The 21,346-nt window shown below is 51.9% G+C and overlaps 1 protein-coding gene across 1 annotated transcript; it reads right to left on the bottom strand.

Annotated features, from left to right (window-relative positions):
- Window positions 1–532: 532 nt before the first annotated feature.
- NME4 (NME/NM23 nucleoside diphosphate kinase 4) lies at window positions 533–16,003 on the bottom strand. Its single transcript, XM_075566378.1, has 5 exons — window positions 15,851–16,003; window positions 10,075–10,205; window positions 9,780–9,881; window positions 919–1,031; window positions 533–790 (listed from the first exon to the last, which is right to left on the bottom strand). The coding sequence occupies exons 1-5, from the start codon at window positions 15,933–15,935 to the stop codon at window positions 670–672; spliced, it is 552 nt and encodes a 183-aa protein (XP_075422493.1). The 5' UTR covers window positions 15,936–16,003; the 3' UTR covers window positions 533–669.
- Between the last annotated feature and the right edge of the window lie 5,343 nt (window positions 16,004–21,346).

Raw genomic sequence — 21,346 nt, 5'->3', positions numbered from 1 at the left:
CGAGTCCAAACTGGGGTTTAAACGAGCTATCCAAGGGGCAAATCATACTTTTCTTTCCCACATAGGAAGCAGGGGATCTCCGGAGCTGAACCCCTTTATTTCAGCTCCGGGGACCCCCTGCTTCCAGAGACTTACCTCAGTAGGGGGGGCCAGTAGCCGCTCCGGCTGAGCTAGCCGGGGTTTAAAGTACGCCAATAGGAAGCCGCACCTCGTGACATCACGGCTTCCTATTGGCCGGGAAGGTATGAGCTTTGGAACGCCGCCATTATGTGAACCCTGCTAGCCGAGGGTCCGGCTCCGGAGACCCCCTGCTTTAAACCGATGTTGGGGGGCGGGGTTGTAGTAAATGGTAGTAAATGGTAACCCCACCCTTGTAGTGCCCAATTGCCTCTAAATTCTCAGGGTTTGGACCATGAAACAAGAGGGAATAGTGCATCATGCACCCGCAGTGCCTTACTGCCTGGAATCAGCCGCTGGTCACCAAACCACTGCAGTGCCTTATAGCCAATAGTGCTGTTATTAGAGTCATAAGTACATTCTGGTACAAAAGGTTTAATAGATCTCCTTCATATAGACAAGGTTCCTGGGCCCCTCAGGACCACACAGGCGGGAGGGGGAAATTGTGCTTGTCTCTAGGGGGCCGGAGGACTGAGGGGCCGCAGGGCGTCGTCACATTTGGTACAGGTCACGGTGGTCAGAGGTCTCCCAGCTGATCAGCTCCGCACTGTGAAACCACAGGCTAATCTCCCGCTCCGCCACCTCAGCAGAGTCACTGGCATGGACCACATTCCTGAGAGAGGGAGAGAGAGAGAGAGTCACACAGGATGGGGGGGGAGCAGCCAAGAGACCGCAAAGAGGGGGGGGGGAGACAGGAGACCGCAAAGGAGACAGGGGGGTTGTGGGGTGAGTGAGGGTTACCTGCTGATGTGGACACTGAAGTCCCCTCGGATGGTCCCCGGCTTGGCCTGGGCAGAGTCCGTCTCACCAACCATCAGACGGGAAGAGCGCACCACATTGTGTCCCTCCCAGACCTGCGGTGGGACAGAGAGAAGGCATACACGCCAAATTAGCCAAGGAATCTGCCGCCCATCTTACTTCGTGGCGAACGCCCTCAGTATTAGCAAGAAACAACATCAGCCATTTTTACCAGGGGGCAAACACGTTGGTAGCGGCAACCAATGGGGTCAGCCAACTAAGGGCAAGCACCAGAGGAACAGTAACGGCCATCTTAGCTTAGGGCAAACACTTTGGTAAAGGAAACCAATGGTGTACACCTCTCAGCCAAGTAAAAAACACCCACGGTAATAGCAACCAATGGAACAAAAGTGGAATTATTCTTACCGGCAACTCCTTTTGAAACCCTGCCTGCCCAGGTTCTAGGGAGATTACTTTGGGGTGTATTAAATGGCTACTCCACATGGGTCACACGGACTTAGGGGCTGGACGATGAGGTAGCAGGGTTGTGGAAGAATGGGCGTCAGGAACTTTTATTTGTGTCCCCATGGACAGGAGCCGCTCATACACACGTTAATGACATTGTACTGTATTTTAGGACAGACATACATGTTCTTCCATCAGGGCCCACGCTTAACACTTCAATGAAGGTCCCCTGACCTAGTCGCTCTGAATAAATGTGGGTCCCGGCCCCCCCCTTGTTGCTTTGGAACCATCGATATTTATCCGATTGTTCAGGGCACCTATGGGAATCCTGACGGGCCTCTATTTCTTGACCCGATACCAGTTGCCCGATTGGGAACTGCCACTACCACTCAGGCAGCTGAGGAATATTAGCGCCGATCTGCAGTTAGAGCTGATCCGCCGGTACCCGGGAGCCCTATGGCGTGCCGTATTCCTTATGACTCCATTCTGTCTTTAGGGGCTCCTAACTTAATGGGTACGGTCCCTACCTACAACATAATAATAAGGGGCCTGGTATGTACTATTACTTAATAAACATTACTTAGCTACTTTCCCCGAGGTGCCTCTCGTGTCCTCCTGGAACCTAACCTTCTTAAACCTCTTTAAAATACCTTTGCGTGACGTCTGGATCCCCAGGGTGGGGCCTGGCATACAACAGACAAGTTAATAACCCTGTAGGATGGGGGTGCGGGGGCGTTACACTTTTCTTCTAGTCCCCCCCCCCATGCCAGTACAACAAAATGGACACGCAGGACAAAAGTTTCCCTGAATCAGGCTCCATCAGCCCCTAGAAGGCTCCCGGCTGTCCTCCTTACAACCGTTATCCCGCTAGCGAAGCGGCGAAGAGAGAAAAACGGCATGATCAACTAAAATTCCACTAGTGAGGGAAACATGCAGGCATGGAGGGCCAAGGAAAAGGGGAAACATGGAGGGCCAAGGAAAAGGGGAAACATGGAGGGCCAAGGAAAAGGGGAAACATGGAGGGACAAGGAAAAGGGGAAACATGCGGGCATGGAGGGACAAGGAAAAGGGAAACATGCAGGCATGGAGGGCCAAGGAAAAGGGAAAACATGGAGGGAAAAGGGAAAACATGGAGGGACAAGGAAAAGGGGAGCATGGAGGGACAAGAACAAGGGAAGCATGCAGTCTGTTTACGGTCATTTTCTTTTCCCGTAATCAGTTTATGGCGGTCATACTAATACCAATTTTATTTCATATAGTGCTCTTCTCCCAACGGGATGCAAAGCGCGTCACAATTACAGTAAAGCGCGTGGGACACATCACACAGGATTGTTGCAGGCACAAGTCACTGCCCCGCAGAGCTTACAATCTAATGTTTCTGGTGCCTGAGGCACAGGGAGATCAAGTGACTCGCCCAAGGTCACAAGGAGCCCACACCGGGAATTGAACCTGGTTCCCCCGATTCCCTGAAGTAGTTAATTCTACGAAACTAGTTGGATGTAACATTCTATTGCCTTATATCTGCTTACATTGGCCTTTGTCTATGTATTGGCCTGTCCTGTTTTTATTTCAACCTGTGTGCTGTTTTGGACACTTGTGAGAGACTTTGTAAGACTGTTCAAACTTCCCTATTGAATCCACCACTGCTGTGTAGACAGTGACGTCATTACACAGCGTCCCGCGACGGAGCGGCATCGTGGCACGCTGAGGGCACCCCAGTGAGCTGCGGTTTAACCTCTGTGCAGAGGATACACCTGCCGAGGTACAGGAGCAGCTTCATATCGGCCAGGAAGCAGGAGCGATTTCACCGAGCCCCAGTACCAGCTGCTGAACCTGGCTGCATGAAGGGAAATCCCCTTGGGAGTGAAAGACTGACGTCCTGCCCCAGAATCAACTGAGCTGCAGCAGAGGGAAGCAAGCACCCGATTCTACAGTTAACAGCTGCCGAGTGGTAAACAGTGTGATACACACTACATGCCTTTTACCAACTTTTTTCATGTACGCAGATATATTACCCCCTTTTTAATTCTATAATATATTGTTGAATTTGCTTCACTATTTGTTGTTGTGCGCTGTTTTCTTTTGTTTCCATTCTCTTAGTGTGTGTGGGGTGCTGAGCCACCCCTGCGTTTACAGCTGCAGACGCCATTCTCCCCAACACGGTTATGTGGCACTTATTATTTAATATATAATTATCTCACTGTGGGAGTTGTGGTTTAATTTTTTATAAAAAAAAAATTATCACTAAATTGATGGTATAGTCACTGCACTGTATATATTTATACATTTAAACTTTATAGGTAGTTAGGTAGTAGCGCACAGTTTTGTTTTTTGTTTTTACTATATATGTCACGTGCCCACAAGTGTGCTGTTCGTGACAGATGGTACATGGGGACAGAATGAGGGGAGATGTTAGTTATTTGAGGCACCGTGCGTGGAGAAAAGTAAATCAGCTGGATAGCTGTGTGTATTAACCCTTGTCCCATATACAGATCACATGCGCCGTACATAACAGTATGTATAAAGGTATCTTTATGAATCAATAAAAAAACAAAAAACAATAAAATCTTTTATAATGTGCACTCATGCTCCTCATTCTTTAAAGCATTAAAAAAACATACGTAGAAACTTCTGGGATTCTCTGGCGTTTCAGTCTCACCACCTGCACACATCGGCGTCTCACGTCACCACTCGTGTCCCGGACGTTTCCGACGATGAGAGAACGCTTCTCTGTCTCCCGACTCTACGCGTTTGACCTCAAAAAGACTTCCTCGGGAGTCATTGAGGTGAAACGCGTTGTCAGGAGACAGAGAAGCGTTCTCACCGCCGGAACATTCACCACATCCGGGACACAGAGTGGTCACGTGAGACAAACAGCTGAGAATCCCAGAAGTTTATACATATGTTTTAATGCTTTTATAATGTGCGCTCAGCTCACATGCCTTAAAGATTTGTATTGATTCATAAAAAGATACCTTTACACACACACCATCCGTGTGTCCTAAAAGCTTTGCCGACTACCTGACCAGGTCCACAACAGTTGCCACATATTTGGATCTGCCTTTTAAAATGAAGGAAAATGGGAGTTGTACCAAGTACTGGGTCATACAATTCCCTTTCCATTGAAGAATGTATCACACTATTTTGTGTTTTTAGCTTTTTGGTGTGATACTGTGCTCCCCTACGTTGGAGAAAGTTGGTGTTGTACAAGGACAAGCAGTTCTGAAAAGGTTCTTGCTTTTTCCAACATAAAGTCTATGTTGGTGCTGTGATGCTCTAAGTCTATTGAGTCTCCATTCCATTGGTCAATAAACATTTCTTTGTAATGGTCTCATGTGAAATCTTCCCCATGTAAAAATCACATCCAGGGCAGACAATTTTCCCGAGAAGAGTTGTATATCGTACAAAAGATGGAGGCACACAGTTTTAGTTGCAAAAAAAGATTGCCAAGACTTTACTATGTGCTTATAGCAGACCAAATAACATTTCGGAGACAGCCCCTTCCCTCAGGTAAATTGCCATCTGTGTGTCTAGAAGAGTCGTACAATCTTTTACGGATACCTTGTATGATTTCCAAAATGTTTACAGTAATAATATCTTGTGGTAACGAAACCACTATTCTACTATATACTGAAAAAGAAAAAAAACTTTAGAGACTGTACAGGGGTCAGATGACTTCAGTTGATCAGCCATCGCAAAACTTGTGCGATATGAAGTTGCAGGCGAGTCTTGTCGTGAGCTTTGACCAGTAAATATTTTAGGTATGGGGTAGATCTGTATGCCTCGTACGTTGGTGAATAGTCTGGGGGACCAAGCCAGCCCAAATGGTAGAGCTGTGTATTGGAAGTGATCTCCTCCCACTGTGAACCTGAGAAACGTCTGACGTCAATAGGTCACTGGAATGTGCAGATACACATCTTTGAGGCCTATCGAGCTCAACCAGTCGCCTTGTTGTACTGCCTGTATACAAGAACCCTTAGAAGAGTTCATGCATTCTTACGCATAAAGTTCAACGTGGAATCCATGAGGTACAAGACAGCACTGAATCCTCCAAAGGCCTTTTTCCACAAGAAAGAGACCTGAATATATTCCTTTCGCCATATGGTACCTTCAAACTCACTGCAGGTCTCACTTAATGCTAGTCTGGCCTCATGTTCTTTGGAAGTTTTGAAGTCAACAATGTTAGTCCTTGGAATGACCTTGAATGCTAAATGACACCCGGAGGAGAGAACTTGAAGGAAGACCCATTTGTCCTTCATCGTTTGAGCCCGGACAGTTGTGGACATCAACCTTCCTTTTACTGTCAACTGGGTGATAGGTCATGCTATCTGGCTGGGACCCTGCAGTATAGGGACGCCTGCACCTTTCATCTGGTAGGAAAAAAACTCCTGCCAACATTAAAACTATGTTAAAGAGTTTCCACTCAAATAGAAATTCTCCTTCAAAAGAAGGGCAGCCTACACAAGTTATTCTTGGATGTAGAGTCAGCCATCCACGGTCTCAACCATCATGCTCTTCTTGCGGCTACCAACAGGGCCATGGATCTAGACAACAGGGGTACTGTGTCAAATAATGCTTCAGCAACATATAGTCAGTCACCAATTTTATTCCCGCCAATGCGTTTAAATCAGTTCTTTTCACTCCTTTCTTGAGCGCATCCTCAATTTTTGAAATGCAAACTCGAATTGCTCTTCAGGCACTGTGGCAACTGCTGGTTTGCATGTCGCTCAAGATGAGTCTCAAGAAGAAGTTCTCCAGTCTATAGAGTCTATAAAAGAAATCACGCTGTCAACTGGAAGTGTTGTCCTCGCAAACGTTGCTTCGACCTTTGGTGGTATATCCCAGATCTCTACAGCATTTTCCCCCCCATCAGGCTGGATCCATTCTGAGTCGAACATGTCCACGAGTACTTTGTACAGTGGAATAACCTTTGTCTTGTTTTGGGATCCTTTGAAAAGTTTAATGAGTCTCTTAATCAGAATCCTCCATTTCAAACACATCCCAAACAGCTTCAACCACTGCTTCCAGGAAGCCTACATCAAATATTGTAAACTCCTCTTGCATCTCTTCCTGATCCAAGGATTCCCAACACTCCCCTTCTGATAATACCCGAATGTACGACCCTTCAGATGAGAAATCTCTTCTGTCGAGACTGGTCCGTGATCGACCATACCTGCCAAATTGTCTGGTTCAACACTACGAGCGACCCTATCCTTCATCCAGACAAGAAACGTCTCCATTTGGTCAGTGGATTGCACTGCCGCAGACTTCAAGCAATCGTCACAATTTATTTCCTTCCAACGCTGTTTTATATCAAAGGCTACACGGATTCTCTCTTTTTCGGTAGGCTCTCTTGGTGCCAGGCCTCCAGTACCCTCCTCAGGCGATCCTCCTTCAGGCAACAATTATACTACAAGACATAGGATCAGCAGTTCTCAGACTATACTCTTTCTATAATGGACTACCATGTTAGTACTCGTTAGAAATTTTAGGCAGCGACCCCTTGGCAGTATTACCCTCCATTTCGAGATCTCCGTCTCCAACCCCACAAGCACAGAGAGGCAGTAACGTAACTACCTACGCTGGTATAAATACCTTCCGGCTGTGTTCACGTCTCCTGGCTACCATACTAACTTATTTATGGCACCGTGAAGGGTGCACGGTCTTGGGAGCGCGCTTCTGCGTGCCAAGCCAATAGGCTGCGGTTGCTTCCTCTTCATCACGTCCAGGCCCCTGAATAGCTACAAAATAGTCCAACATCAGGGTGAGAACTTGCCCCAGCTGAACCACCAAGGGGCCGTTCCGGTGTGTAGCAACAAAACGAACCTACACTGCTGTAGGACAAAGATACGGTCTGCTGGGGGAGGAGTCTTTTATGGAACATCTGTTTTATGCCAGTGCAAATGAGTGGGGGCATACCTAAAGCAGCCCCCCACTAAGGGTGGGAGGGGGAAAACAAAGGGCCAACCATAGAAATGCAAGTCCAACATATCCAGGTGCAGAGTCCTGAGGACAGGTAACACCAAAGCACATCCTCCAAACTGGCTGCAGAGTAACAGCAAGGCTCATGGCCTGGCTCTCTGGCAAGGTGGTGGCCAAACAATTACTCCGATAACTGCCAAGTATCCCGAAAGTCATGTACAGAAGGATGCCACATCCAAGGTCAGAAAAAGTACCAACCCTTCGTTCCTGCAGCACTAAAGGATCAAAAATCGAGGCACTTACCTGCATCTGAAGTACGCACCATCAGAGTCCCGGAAATCCTGCTTCCACTTCAGTAGCACAAAAGCAATCTACGTGATATCTACAAATCGGCCAATACAGGCCATAGAAGGCATCCATGCCTTGGGAATACTGGGCGGCTGCAGCTCGGATGGTTTCCCCAACTATGGCCGCTACACCCCTGGAGTAACTTCAAACGGCAACAGTACCATCTCCTTCAGATAAGCTGGAGGTCACAGCTTGCCACCAAATACCACAAATGCAGGGGGCATCGTTTTCGCCCAGTAGCTAGGACCACGGGTAGGCCCGCACCTGCATGCTTCCTACTGGCCGAACGATAGTAGCATGGCATTATGAGACTTGGGGCATATATCTCTGCCTGGGGAAAAAGGCAGCCCTCGGGCTCCCCAATAACGTGAAGTCCCAGGAATATAACACAGTGGGAAAAAGAAAAACCTGGCGCCAAATGTTCAAATGGGAAGTCCTGTGATCCTCAGGGAATGTGCACACGCGCTTGACAGGCCACGGAACGAGAGAGAAGAAAACAAACACAAATCGTAGCGCCACACTGCAGGGTAAATCAGTATAACGCGAAGAAACATAGAACAGTGAGACTCCTGGTGACAAACTAAAAAACAAACAATTTATTAAAACTTGAACTATGCCATAAAATAAGCAATGAAACAAGTGGAGAACAGCTGGTCGTCCGGAGAGTAAAATCAAAACCCTACTTACAACAAGCAGGGCGATAACAGGCGATGTAACAACAGTGCCCTCTCGGCGCAGGGGGTAGTCCTGGCAGAGTACAGACTCTGCCCCGCCGGTGCTCTCGCCCGAGATCCCTTCTGTGGTGTACAGGAACCGTGCCGGTGATGGGGGCAGTCTTTCGGGTGCACAGCCCAACAGCACGTGTGGCCGGCACACCTTACTTCCTCCCCCTTGCTCACAGGCAGTCTCTGCGCGCCTGCGCGCGAGTGTGCCCGTACACTTAAAGGGACAGGGATATATTGAACAAAAGTTCAATGCTGACCTCAAGATGACCGTGTCACCTGCCCTGCCCCCGAGGAAGTAGATTCACATCTACGAAACGCGTAGGGCAGGTGACACGGTCAGCATTGAACTTTTGTTGGAGCAGTTGGTCCTGAGCTTCCAGTTTTCTGTTAGCCCCCGGCATCCAGACAGCAGCTCCTGTCCCTTTAAGTGTACGGGCACACTCGCGCAGAGACTGCCTGTGAGCAAGGGGGAGGAAGTAAGGTGTGCCGGCCACACGTGCTGTTGGGCTGTGCACCCGAAAGACTGCCCCCATCACCGGCACGGTTCCTGTACACCGCAGAAGGGATCTCGGGCGAGAGCCCCGGCGGGGCAGAGTCTGTACTCTGCCAGGACTACCCCCTGCGCCGAGAGGACACTGTTGTTGCATCGCCTGTTATCGCCCTGCTTGTTGTAAGTAGGGTTTTGATTTTACTCTCCGGACGACCAGCTGTTCTCCATCTGTTTCATTGCTTATTTTATGGCATAGTTCAAGTTTTAATAAATTGTTTGTTTTTTAGTTTGTCACTAGGAGTCTCACTGTTCTATGTTTCTTAGCGTTATACTGATTTACCCTGCAGTGTGGCGCTACGATTTGTGTTTGTTTTCTTCTCTCTCGTTCCGTGGCCTGTCAGGCGCGTGTGCACATTCCCTGAGGATCACAGGACTTCCCATTTGAACGTTTGGCGCCAGGTTTATCTTTTCCCCACATTGCCATCCGTTTGTACCAGCAGTAGGTACCAGGCAGCCTGCCTTCATGCAAAGGATATTTATTTTATTGTTTATTATCATATTGGCGTTTAAACTTTAGCGCTATCCCATTTTTTCCTTTTCACAGGAATATAACACAGCCAGTGAGGAGAGGACCTGCCCCCTTGATCGGCGCGACAAAAATAACTGGAGTGAGGAGGAGGAAGGGGAGCCTTATATACGGGGCCGATGGAATCCGATTCGTCGAAAGGTTTGTCCTGTCCCCCAAGTGGGCGGGGCTTAATGTCCAATTCAGGTGTACTGGCATGAAGGGACGGAGAGAGAAATAAAGATAAGAAAGTTCTGGTACCATGTACCCCCTGGCCGCGTACGATAACCAGAAGCTATACCACCCAGCGCCCTGACCCACCTCATCCCCCCACCCTCCAGGCTCTTACCATGGCTACCACAGGCCCGGACACCATGTAGCGGATCAGCGCTGGGTAGAAGGGCTTCCTGCGCAGATCATGGTAATGTTCAGACAGGACTCCCTCCGAGGCCTGGGCAGAGAGAGATAAGGCAGTGTCAGTCAGGCCATGTACCCCAGACGTTGTACCCCAGATCAGTGCCATCCCAGAGGGACCAGGCTGGGTACCGTGACCCTTACCCCTGCTCTGTGCCATGTCCTGGACGAGGCAACAAGTTCTGTGCCTCCTGAGTACACGGGATAGTCCTAGAGGTTTGCTCCCTTACCTGCAGCAGCTTCATGCCCACCAGTTTAAAGCCGCGCTGTTCGAAGCGTTTGATGATGTCACCAATCAGTCTCCGCTGCACCCCATCCGGCTTCACCGCAACCAGCGTGCGCTCCAGTGACCCATGCACCGCTAGGACATGAGGGAGAGCCGGGATTAGCACAGGACGCCGGGTGTGCAGAGAGGGGGAGCCGGGATTAGCACAGGACGCCGGGTGTGCAGAGAGGGGGAGCTGGGATTAGCACAGGACACGGGGTGTGCAGAGAGGGAGCCGGGATTAGCACAGGACGCCGGGTGTGCAGAGACGGAGCTGGGATTAGCACAGGACGCCGGGTGTGCAGAGAGGGGGAGCTGGGATTAGCACAGGATGCCGGGTGTGCAGAGACGGAGCTGGGATTAGCACATGACGCCGGGTGTGCAGAGAGGGGGAGCTGGGATTAGCACAGGGCGCCGGGTGTGCAGAGAGGGGGAGCCGGGATTAGCACAGGGCGCCGGGTGTGCAGAGAGGGGGAGCCGGGATTAGCACAGGACGCCGGGTGTGCAGAGAGGGAGCTGGGATTAGCACAGGATGCCGGGTGTGCAGAGAGGGAGCTGGGATTAGCACAGGGCGCCGGGTGTGCAGAGAGAGAGCCGGGATTAGCACAGGACGCCGGGTGTGCAGAGAGGGAGCCGGGATTAGCACAGGATGCCGGGTGTGCAGAGAGGGAGCCGGGATTAGCACAGGACGCCGGGTGTGCAGAGAGGGGGAGCCGGGATTAGCACAGGATGCCGGGTGTGCAGAGAGGGAGCCGGGATTAGCACAGGATGCCGGGTGTGCAGAGAGGGGGAGCTGGGATTAGCACAGGATGCCGGGTGTGCAGAGAGCGAGCCGGGATTAGCACAGGATGCCGGGTGTGCAGAGAGGGGGAGCCGGGATTAGCACAGGATGCCGGGTGTGCAGAGAGGGGGAGCCGGGATTAGCACAGGACGCCGGGTGTGCAGAGAGAGCCGGGATTAGCACAGGACGCCGGGTGTGCAGAGAGGGGGAGCTGGGATTAGCACAGGACCCGGGTGTGCAGAGAGGGGGAGCTGGGATTAGCACAGGACGCAGGGTGTGCAGAGAGAGGGAGCCGGGATTAGCACAGGACCCGGGTGTGCAGAGAGGGGGAGCTGGGATTAGCACAGGATGCCGGGTGTGCAGAGAGAGAGCTGGGATTAGCACAGGACCCGGGTGTGCAGAGAGGGGGAGCTGGGATTAGCACAGGACGCCGGGTGTGCAGAGAGGGGGAGCTGGGATTAGCACAGGATGCCGGGTGTGCAGAGAGGGGGAGCTGGGATTAGCACAGGACGCCGGGTTTGCAGAGAGGGGGAGCTGGGATTAGCACAGGACGCCGGGTGTGCAGAGAGAGAGCTGGGATTAGCACAGGACGCCGGGTGTGCAGACAGGGGGAGCCGGGATTAGCACAGGATGCCGGGTGTGCAGAGAGGGGGAGCTGGGATTAGCACAGGGCGCTGGGTGTGCAGAGAGAGGGAGCCGGGATTAGCACAGGACGCCGGGTGTGCAGAGAGGGAGCCGGGATTAGCACAGGACGCCGGGTGTGCAGAGAGAGGGAGCTGGGACTAGCACAGGATGCCGGGTGTGCAGAGATAGGGAGCCGGGATTAGCACAGGACGCCGGGTGTGCAGAGAGGGGGAGCCGGGATTAGCACAGGATGCCGGGTGTGTAAAGATGGAGCCGGGATTAGCACAGGACGCCGGGTGTGCAGAGAGGGGGAGCTGGGATTAGCACAGGATGCCGGGTGTGTAAAGATGGAGCCGGGATTAGCACAGGACGCCGGGTGTGCAGAGAGGGGGAGCTGGGACTAGCACAGGATGCCGGGTGTGCAGAGATAGGGAGCCGGGATTAGCACAGGACGCCGGGTGTGCAGAGAGGGGGAGCCGGGATTAGCACAGGATGCCGGGTGTGTAAAGATGGAGCCGGGATTAGCACAGGACGCCGGGTGTGCAGAGAGGGGGAGCTGGGACTAGCACAGGATGCCGGGTGTGCAGAGATAGGGAGCCGGGATTAGCACAGGACGCCGGGTGTGCAGAGAGGGGGAGCCGGGATTAGCACAGGATGCCGGGTGTGTAAAGATGGAGCCGGGATTAGCACAGGACGCCGGGTGTGCAGAGAGGGGGAGCTGGGATTAGCACAGGATGCCGGGTGTGTAAAGATGGAGCCGGGATTAGCACAGGACGCCGGGTGTGCAGAGAGGGAGCCGGGATTAGCACAGGATGCCGGGTGTGCAGAGAGAGAGCCGGGATTAGCACAGGACGCCGGGTGTGCAGAGAGGGGGAGCTGGGATTAGCACAGGACGCCGGGTGTGCAGAGAGGGAGCCGGGATTAGCACAGGACGCCGGGTGTGCAGAGAGGGGGAGCAGGGATTAGCACAGGACGCCGGGTGTGCAGAGAGGGGGAGCTGGGATTAGCACAGGACGCCGGGTGTGCAGAGAGGGGGAGCTGGGATTAGCACAGGATGCCGGGTGTGCAGAGAGGGGGAGCTGGGATTAGCACAGGACGCCGGGTGTGCAGAGAGGGGGAGCTGGGATTAGCACAGGACGCCGGGTGTGCAGAGAGGGAGCCGGGATTAGCACAGGACGCCAGGTGTGCAGAGAGGGGGAGCTGGGATTAGCACAGGACGCCGGGTGTGCAGAGAGAGGGAGCTGGGATTAGCACAGGACGCCGGGTGTGCAGAGAGAGGGAGCTGGGATTAGCACAGGATGCCGGGTGTGCAGAGAGGGGGAGCTGGGATTAGCACAGGACGCCGGCTGTGCAGAGATGGGGAGCTGGGATTAGCACAGGACGCCGGGTGTGCAGAGAGGGGGAGCTGGGATTAGCACAGGACGCCGGGTGTGCACAGAGGGGGAGCTGGGATTAGCACAGGATGCCGGGTGTGCAGAGAGGGGGAGCTGGGATTAGCACAGGATGCCGGGTGTGCAGAGAGGGGGAGCTGGGATTAGCACAGGGCGCCGGGTGTGCAGAGAGGGGGAGCCGGGATTAGCACAGGACGCCGGGTGTGCAGAGAGGGGGAGCCGGGATTAGCACAGGACGCCGGGTGTGCAGAGAGGGGGAGCTGGGATTAGCACAGGACGCCGGGTGTGCAGAGAGGGGGAGCTGGGATTAGCACAGGACGCCGGGTGTGCAGAGAGGGAGCCGGGATTAGCACAGGGCGCCGGGTGTGCAGAGAGGGGGAGCTGGGATTAGCACAGGACGCCGGGTGTGCACAGAGGGGGAGCTGGGATTAGCACAGGACGCCGGGTGTGCAGAGAGGGAGCCGGGATTAGCACAGGACGCCGGGTGTGTAAAGAGGGAGCTGGGATTAGAACAGGGGGAGGGAGCTACAGAAGGAGCTGGGATTAGGAGAGAAGCTGCACACGATTCTCTCTTGCTCACACACTTCCTGTTAGAGAAAAGTGGCTCAGAGGAGAGAACATATATACATACACCCCTAGGAAATGTGTCCAGGCACCCCGCCAATGCAACAATGAGACACGTTAAAATGTAGGTATCAGTCTCTGCATAAACCACAGGCAAACCAGGCAGCAAGTTAATGCAGTGTGTACAACTGGAATTAATTGGCACTCTCAGGACTTGTATTGCAAAATCAAAAAAGGAATTTTATTACAAAACTAGTTCTCTGCCTGTGTGCTTCGCCCGCCAACCCTCCCAAAATAATGAGCCTTTCACTTCTTTTCTGACGCAGGCAAGTCCCTAACCTTAACCCTAATCAGACACCTTACCCTGAAACCCCTAATCGGTCCCCATACCTAATCTCCTTACCCTCCAAACCCTAAGGGTAACCCCAAATAACAACACTAATCCCCCTAACCACTTACCTTTGCGGTAAAATGGCTTGCAGTGGCCAACTGTCCCCTGCGGCAAGATGGCCATGCCAAAACTCACCATTCATTCCTTCCCCCTCTCCCTCATATTGAATACCTTCTGATGTCCCCAATTATTTACGCCAATCTCTCCTCCTTCGGCATTCTTGCTTTCTCCTCATGTGCCAACTGACTCTTCATTTGCTTCCTGTCTAAACTTTACCGCTAAATGACTCCATATCTGCCACCAGGCTGTGTGCATTGCAATGTCACCGATAAACGGATCTTACGGTCTAGGGATCAAAAATCTTATCTTATCCCATTTGAATATTTTAAAGACAAATTAGATTTTGTAGTTTAGACGAAGACATTTTGCTGCGACTGATCGCCCACCCTAATCTCACGCATGGCCCTGCAGTTTCCTCGTTCAGACCCACGCTGACATGAAACCGATATTCACCGCGGCGTTCCTACATATCCGCTGTAAAATGCCCCCCCCCCCCCCCCGATCACTGCATCTCTGCACTCCCAGCGGCTTTGGGTTGAGGTCTGAGCTTTTATCTAGCACTTCACTTGGTCAGTGGGACTGCAGCTAAAAATGCACGTGAAGTGTAACCCTGCAGTGAGGCCACCGAGAGGTGGGGGGATGGTCTATATTCATTCATATATAGGAGACAGGAGAAACTTCTTAGAATGAGGCCTGAGGGCGAGAGGTGAAATGCCAGGGATAGGGGGCGCGGGGAGAGACATACAGCGCCGTATACACTACCAGCGTTATATACACAAATGTAGCACCGTATACACTGCTAGCACCATACACGCATACACACAGCGTTACACACTGCTAGCACCATACACACAGCGTTACACACTGCTAGCACCATACACACAGCGTTACACACTGCTAGCACTACACACACACACCTCACTGTATACACTGCCAGCGCTATATACACATAAATACAACATCCCATGTATAAAGTCCCAGCCCTCAGTAGTGTCACACACGCACTGACACTATAGACACACGGAAGGAAGTACATTTCTCTTGTGCCCACAACTTGCCCACGTGATACGTAATTAGATTAAAGGTCTCGCCCCCTCAGTTGCAACTCGTTATGAATAATTGGCCGGGTGGCCGGCCTAATTAATAACGTTCTGTGTGTCATGTAACCGTGCTCACCAGCAGCAGATTTATCACACACAGGCGCCCTGCAAGTTATAGCACCTTCCGACTGTCAGTCTGTCTCAACATCTACAGACTCTCACCCCACATGGTTATTCCCCTCCCCAACGCTGCACGGAGGAATCTGTTCACGCTATACAAATACTATAATAGCTTATTAAAATTAAATGCACACACACACACACACACACGTAAGCAGCTGTTCTTGAAACGGTGTACGTGTCGGGAGATCAGGGGTAGTGCGATGTTCTGCGCGGCTTCGGGCGCATGGTACCCCTCTTTGCACGACACCGCTTCAACAAATGGTTGGATTCATTTGGTGCTATGGTGTAGGTGTGTAGATTTGCACACGTGTGTGCGCGCGCATGTAAACATGCGCACGTGTATGTGCGAATAAATGTGGGCATGTGTGTGTGCACGTGTAGACGCGTGCACGTGTGTGTATTGACATTTTATAGACGCGCACACGAGTGTGTGAAACGCGCGCACACGAGTGTGTGAAACGCGCGCACACGAGTGTGTATGTAGACATACGTGTGTGTTCATGTAGATGTGCGTATAGACATGTGCATGTGCGTTTACGTGTGTGCGTTTACATACACATGTACATGTGTGTACACACATGGAAAAGGGTGGGTGTACGTTTCTACATGTAGGTGCGAGGGGCACTGCAGGAGGTGTGTAACCCACAGGTCACCATGCAGAGACCCGGGATCCCCCAACCCCTGCAGTGCCTCCGATCCCCACTTACCGGTGCTGTAGCTGGGGCAGCGGGTCCTGGCTATAGTTGTGACCGGAATCCAGCTCCGGAGGAGGCACCGCTGCAGGAAGCTCATTGTGCCCGGGAGAGAAGCTCCGAATCCCGGCTCCACATCAGCTGTGAGCCGACCTCTCCCGCCAAGCCCCGCCCCTCGCATGCAAGCCCCGCCCCTCGCATGCAAGCCCCGCCCCTCGCATGCAAATCCCGCCCTTCTTCCAAATCCCGCGCTATGGAGACGCGCGGGGGTCCACTAAGCCACGCCCCCTTGCGAGTAGACCACGCCCACTGCACACATTCACTTCGATGACGTGAGGGATTTCCATCGAACCCCGCCCCCCTGGCGCACGTAACACGCCTACTTTTTAAAATCCCGCTCGCTGGGGCTGAGGGTGTGTCTTACTGAACCACGCCCCTTCCACGTGCACTTTCACGCCCCTGTCCTGGCCTAGTTGGTGCGCGTCCCCCCAACTCACGCCCCCTCAGATATGGACCCCGCCTCTTTTTGTTAAATCCCCCACCGAGGGCAGCACATGGTCTGGGATCCCTCCCTATCCCACAATGCATTGCCAATTAGCAGCACACGAGAAAGCACTCAGCCATGTAACCTCTTATCTACATTTGTTTTTACATTTTAGAGCAGCATTCTTCCCCCCCCAATAAAAAATGTTCTTTATATATATAGATATAGATATATATATATATCTATATCTATATCTATATATATCTATCTCTCTCAATAGTAATAGAAATCCCACCTGTAAGCGCATTCACGTGTCTCAGAGATAGGGTCACCTGCGTCACGGTTTTTAGGCCCCTGACCCAGCTTTTTGGGCCACTGTCCCGGTCTTCTATCGGCGCGTGTGCCACCAGCACTCGCTGGCCGCTAGTGAGCATGCACGATTGGCGTTTACCAGGCGTGCGTGCGCATGCGCAGTCACGAGTATCTGCGCATGCGCGACATTTGTCCCGGTTTTTGCCAGATCAAATATAGTCGCCCGACTCAGGCATGGCTGCAGCCCTGCCCTTCCCCATTATCTCTTAGCAGACAGTGCTTCCACTGCAGCCAGGGATTCTGGGTAAGGACATGCAAATGAGCACACACAGTGTGTCAATTTTTACTTCTTACGCATATTAACATGGAACCCTATAAGCTTATGCCTGCCGCATTACACAGCTTTCTCAGCACTGCCTGGGTTAAACAGGTGCAGAGCCAGTAACCTACTCACAGACAGGGGTTTCGACCTTTTGGGTCTCGTCAGTGTGAGTATATGTATATATGTATATATATATATACAGTGGTTGACAAATCACCAAAAAATCTACTCGCCACCTAGTACCAAACGTGTGCTGCTTGGGCCAATATTTACTCGCCCGGGGATTAAATCCACTCGCCCGGGGCGAGCAAATGTATAGGTTTGTCGAACACTGTATATATGTATATATATATATGTATATATGTATATATATATATTTCTGTAAAAAAAAAATAGGAAAGAAGCGCATACTCCAGATAATAAAGGGTTAATGCAGCAATCGCTGCTGTTAAAGGGATAAAATCCCACTCATAAACACAGCCAGCAGCGAAGAACGCGCTTGAATCCCAGGGATCGGCTGTGAGCACTGGATAGGGAAAAAGGGCTTGTGATGGATGACAAACAGAGGTGTAATGCCAGGCTACACACCAGCATCCACAGTGCCCCGAGAGGCCAACAAGCTCTAATTAAAGTCAGGGGATGCTGGACGGGAGCCACAGGGGGAAAACTGCAATATAGCTGTTAATCAAGCCGCGCTGTACTCTGAACAGTAAAATACCGAGGTAATACTGGACATGTATGTGTCTGGTATTACGTCACTGGACATGTATGTGTCCGGTATTACGTCACTGGACATGTATGTGTCCGGTATTTTCTCTCTGGACATGTATGCGTCCGGTATTACCTCTCTGGACATGTATGCGTCCGGTATTACCTCTCTGGACATGTATGTGTCCGGTATTACCTCTCTGGACATGTATGTGTGCGGTATTACCTCTCTGGACATGTATGTGTCCGGTATTACCTCTCTGGACATGTATGTGTCCGGTATTTTCTCTCTGGCCATGTATGTGTCCGGTATTTTCTCTCTGGCCATGTATGTGTCCGGTATTTTCTCTCTGGCCATGTATGTGTCCGGTATTACCTCTCTGGACATGTATGTCTCCGGTATTACCTCTGTGGGCAAAGTGACCTGACCGGCTTGGGGAGCCATGAGATTTCCCAAAACGGAGAGCACAGGGCTGTTGCTAGGGGGCTGGGCAGCTTACTCCATTCTGATTGGCTGCTGCTGTGTAATGCAGCAAATCATGAGGTGGTGGCAGGAGCCTGGCGGTGGGGCCAAGGAGAGGAGGAAACAGCATGGAGCAGAGAGAGGTGTGTGTGTCTCGAGCGCATCGCACCTTTCACCATTGTGTCCAGTATTTTTGGAGAAGCCACCTGTCCACCCTAATAGGGAGGTGGCTTATAGCGGGACGATTAATCCTACCGCAAGGTGTGAGTCCCGGCTGCAAACCCGCGTCCACAGTGGCCTCTCACCCGAGAGGCCAGCCGGATTCACTCAGTCAGAGCGACGCCGGGTGTATGTTACAAGAACAGAGCCGACAAGCAAGCCACACTTCTCAGCACATCACCCGTGGCTGCATAAAGCCTCCCTTTTATTACATGTTCGTAGGTAGGAATGAATTGTAGCTAAGCAATCACAGGCAGCCGATTGGCTTAGAAAAGTTCCAATGAAACCGTCCCAACGCATTTCACAAATCCAGGCAACTTCTTCAGAGGTGCATTCACAGCTGATACCTGGGATTGAAGCGAGTTCTTCGCTGCTAGCTGTGTTTATGAGTGAGATATTGTCCTTTCAACAGCTGCGATTATTATTATTATGTATGTGCTTCTTTGTTTTTTACAAAAAATCCATCTGGATCTGGTTGATCCTTTTTGAAGCTGTGAAGATCCCATTCTCCCCCTGGAAAACCTGATGGTACTTTTCATGATCACAACCTATCTTGGGACAGCACATAGTCCAAATACTAACTAAATAATTTTTAACAACACTATTTTGATCCCACGAACGAATGTTGAAAAAAACACACACACACACACACACACACACACACACACACACACACACACACACACACACACACACACACACACGACTGTGAAGCTACACTAGATACACGTACCTATCGTGTAACTAGCTAAACACGGGGAAGTTCAATGTGGGGAGCAGCAACAATAAATATCAGCTTAGCCGACTGTGAGTGATCACAGTGTGAACAGAAGTGAAAATAACCAACTCAAATACCAAAATAAATATCACAAAGTGCAAATAAATGTGCATAAGAAACGTCCCGTCCTGGTTTGCTGCGTCTCAAGAACATTATCTCTGCAACACAAAACTATGCAAGAGGGAAAGGAGAGAGCGCACAACCACTGCTAGTGTAGTAATCATAGACATTATATTGGCCGTATAGAAAGGTAAGTGTTGCACGTACAACAAATACAATAAAATGCGCTTTTGACAATAGCGCTCAGCCTGTCCGCCGTGAGCTCCCGAGTCCACCGATCCGTGACTGGCATCTAGATCAGCTGCTCAGTGTGGAAAGTCAGACGGGGCAACCGGCAGGAACGTGTCTTCCGTTCATCGGCAGTTCCAGGGGTAACTACTGAATACCATACTCCTTGGCACTAGTGCACCCGAGTGACGTCTGTTCTGCCCGGTGGACAGCCGTACAGGACAGGCTCACCGGCGGAATAAGTCCTCAGCTCTGAGGTCACTGACACTTAATGATCCCAGGATGCTCGCGCAGTCACAGGACAAGCATAGCCAGCGTGTGTTACAATAGTGAGGTACAAATAAAATACTCCGACGCGTTTCGTGGGGTTACCTCATGCCACTTCATTGGGGAATGAACAATAACCTCCCCAGCCTATATCCCGACCATCTCTTAATCGCTGATTAAATCATTCAGCTGAGGATGATACCGTTTCACAAGCAGGTGGAGGGAGACGGGTCTTTACAAGGCCGGCCTTACGGCCAAGCGGTCGCCATGGGCACCACGCTTTCGGGGACCCCGCACACCCTCTTCTCGGCGCCGGGATCCAACTTTCAACCAGAGGGAGGAGGTGGAGGGGGGCCCCTCCCTCCCCTCCAGTCGGAAGTTTGATCCCCGCGCCAACAGCAGCAGGGAGAGGAGGGAGTGCAGGCCCCCGGACCGGCAGAGAGAGGTAGGTGGGGGGAGGGTGTGTGTGTGTCTGTATGTGCATTGTCTCCTTTGCGTAGTGTCACATGCCGCCATGACATCATGACACTGCTGGAATTGGGCCACTTAAGATAAGCCCCAATAACTTTTTTTTACAGGGGGGCCCCCCTGCCAGCGGGCCACCTTGGGCCCCGCCCAGCCTAAGTGCGGCCCTGGCACAGGATGGGGTGTTTACAGTAACACACCAATGTGCGTATCTTACTGTTAATCTAAAGCACAGACCCATCCCGTCACAATCTGTGCAAATACATTCAGAAACAGTAACGTTAAGTGACACACTGAAAACGCCAAAACCTTTGTAGCTATAACCGTAAAAGCTGCTGCTATCAGTTACAGATTAACCCCACAATTGTATCCGTGTAATCGCTTACTCCACAAAACCTACAGTGTGCATGTGTATGTGGAGGAATACATGTTACATTGGCTGACAAAAGACTATATTTATAGAAGCGCCTCAGAAACCTCTAAGGCTGCGTCCATGGAAGGACAAGCAGCGTTGAGCCGTGCGGACGCTCCGCGCTGAGCCCCGGCATCCTCAATGAGGATGTTTTGAGAGTGGGCTCACGCGAGCGTCCGCGGGCGTGCTCAGGAGTTGGGTCTTTCAGCCGACAGCCAAAAGCTGTTTTTCAGCGCGCTGGCGGTTGAAAACCTCCAATCCCAGCAAAGCAGCGTCAACGTCACGGCGCCGTTGGTGCGTCGCGGGCTATTGGCCCAGCGACGTCACTGCCCCGCCTCCCCATCGCGCACGCTGGCTCGCCTGCCAGTCCATGGGATCGCTACTGACTGGGGAGGCGAGCTTCAGCGTCAGCGGGGCGGAGGCGCGCTTCTGCTCGGCACTGAGCCCCTACAGCCGCAATGAGAGCGGCTTTAGTAGGGGCTCGCCTACGCTTCCGCGCGCTTGCGGAAACGCAGGTCTTAGGAACATTTTACATTTTCCCGCTTGCCGGAGCGCAGGGCCGGTCACGTGAGCGGTTCGCCCAATGAGGGCGAACCAGCTCCGTGACGTCACTGGCCCGCCCGCGACACGCCCACGGACGGCGCGCTGTCTAAGGCCAGGGAAAGCAACCGCTTTCCCTCAGCCTCAGCGCGCCTCCGCCCGCCAGCACTAAACATGGCCGAAGCCTAAGAGGGGAGCTGCACTAGCAAACATAGGACTATAGAGAAGGGGTTAATGTTGGTGTAAAGAATTG

This window comes from Ascaphus truei, chromosome 11 (assembly GCF_040206685.1).
Source record: "Ascaphus truei isolate aAscTru1 chromosome 11, aAscTru1.hap1, whole genome shotgun sequence".
NCBI classification, from domain to species: domain Eukaryota; kingdom Metazoa; phylum Chordata; class Amphibia; order Anura; family Ascaphidae; genus Ascaphus; species Ascaphus truei.
Note: the sequence above shows the minus strand (reverse complement) of the source record. Positions and strands in the feature narration are given on the sequence as shown.

Coding starts and splice junctions, on each gene's coding strand:
- NME4 (XM_075566378.1), bottom strand. CDS start 15,935: ATGAGCTTCCTGCAGCGGTGCCTCCTCCGGAGCTGGATTCCGGTCACA. Junction 10,206..15,850: donor CTGCCCCAGCTACAGCACCG/GTAAGTGGGGAT, acceptor CTCATGTCCTAG/CGGTGCATGGGTCACTGGAG. Junction 1,032..9,779: donor CCGGGCCTGTGGTAGCCATG/GTAAGAGCCTGG, acceptor GTCCCACCGCAG/GTCTGGGAGGGACACAATGT.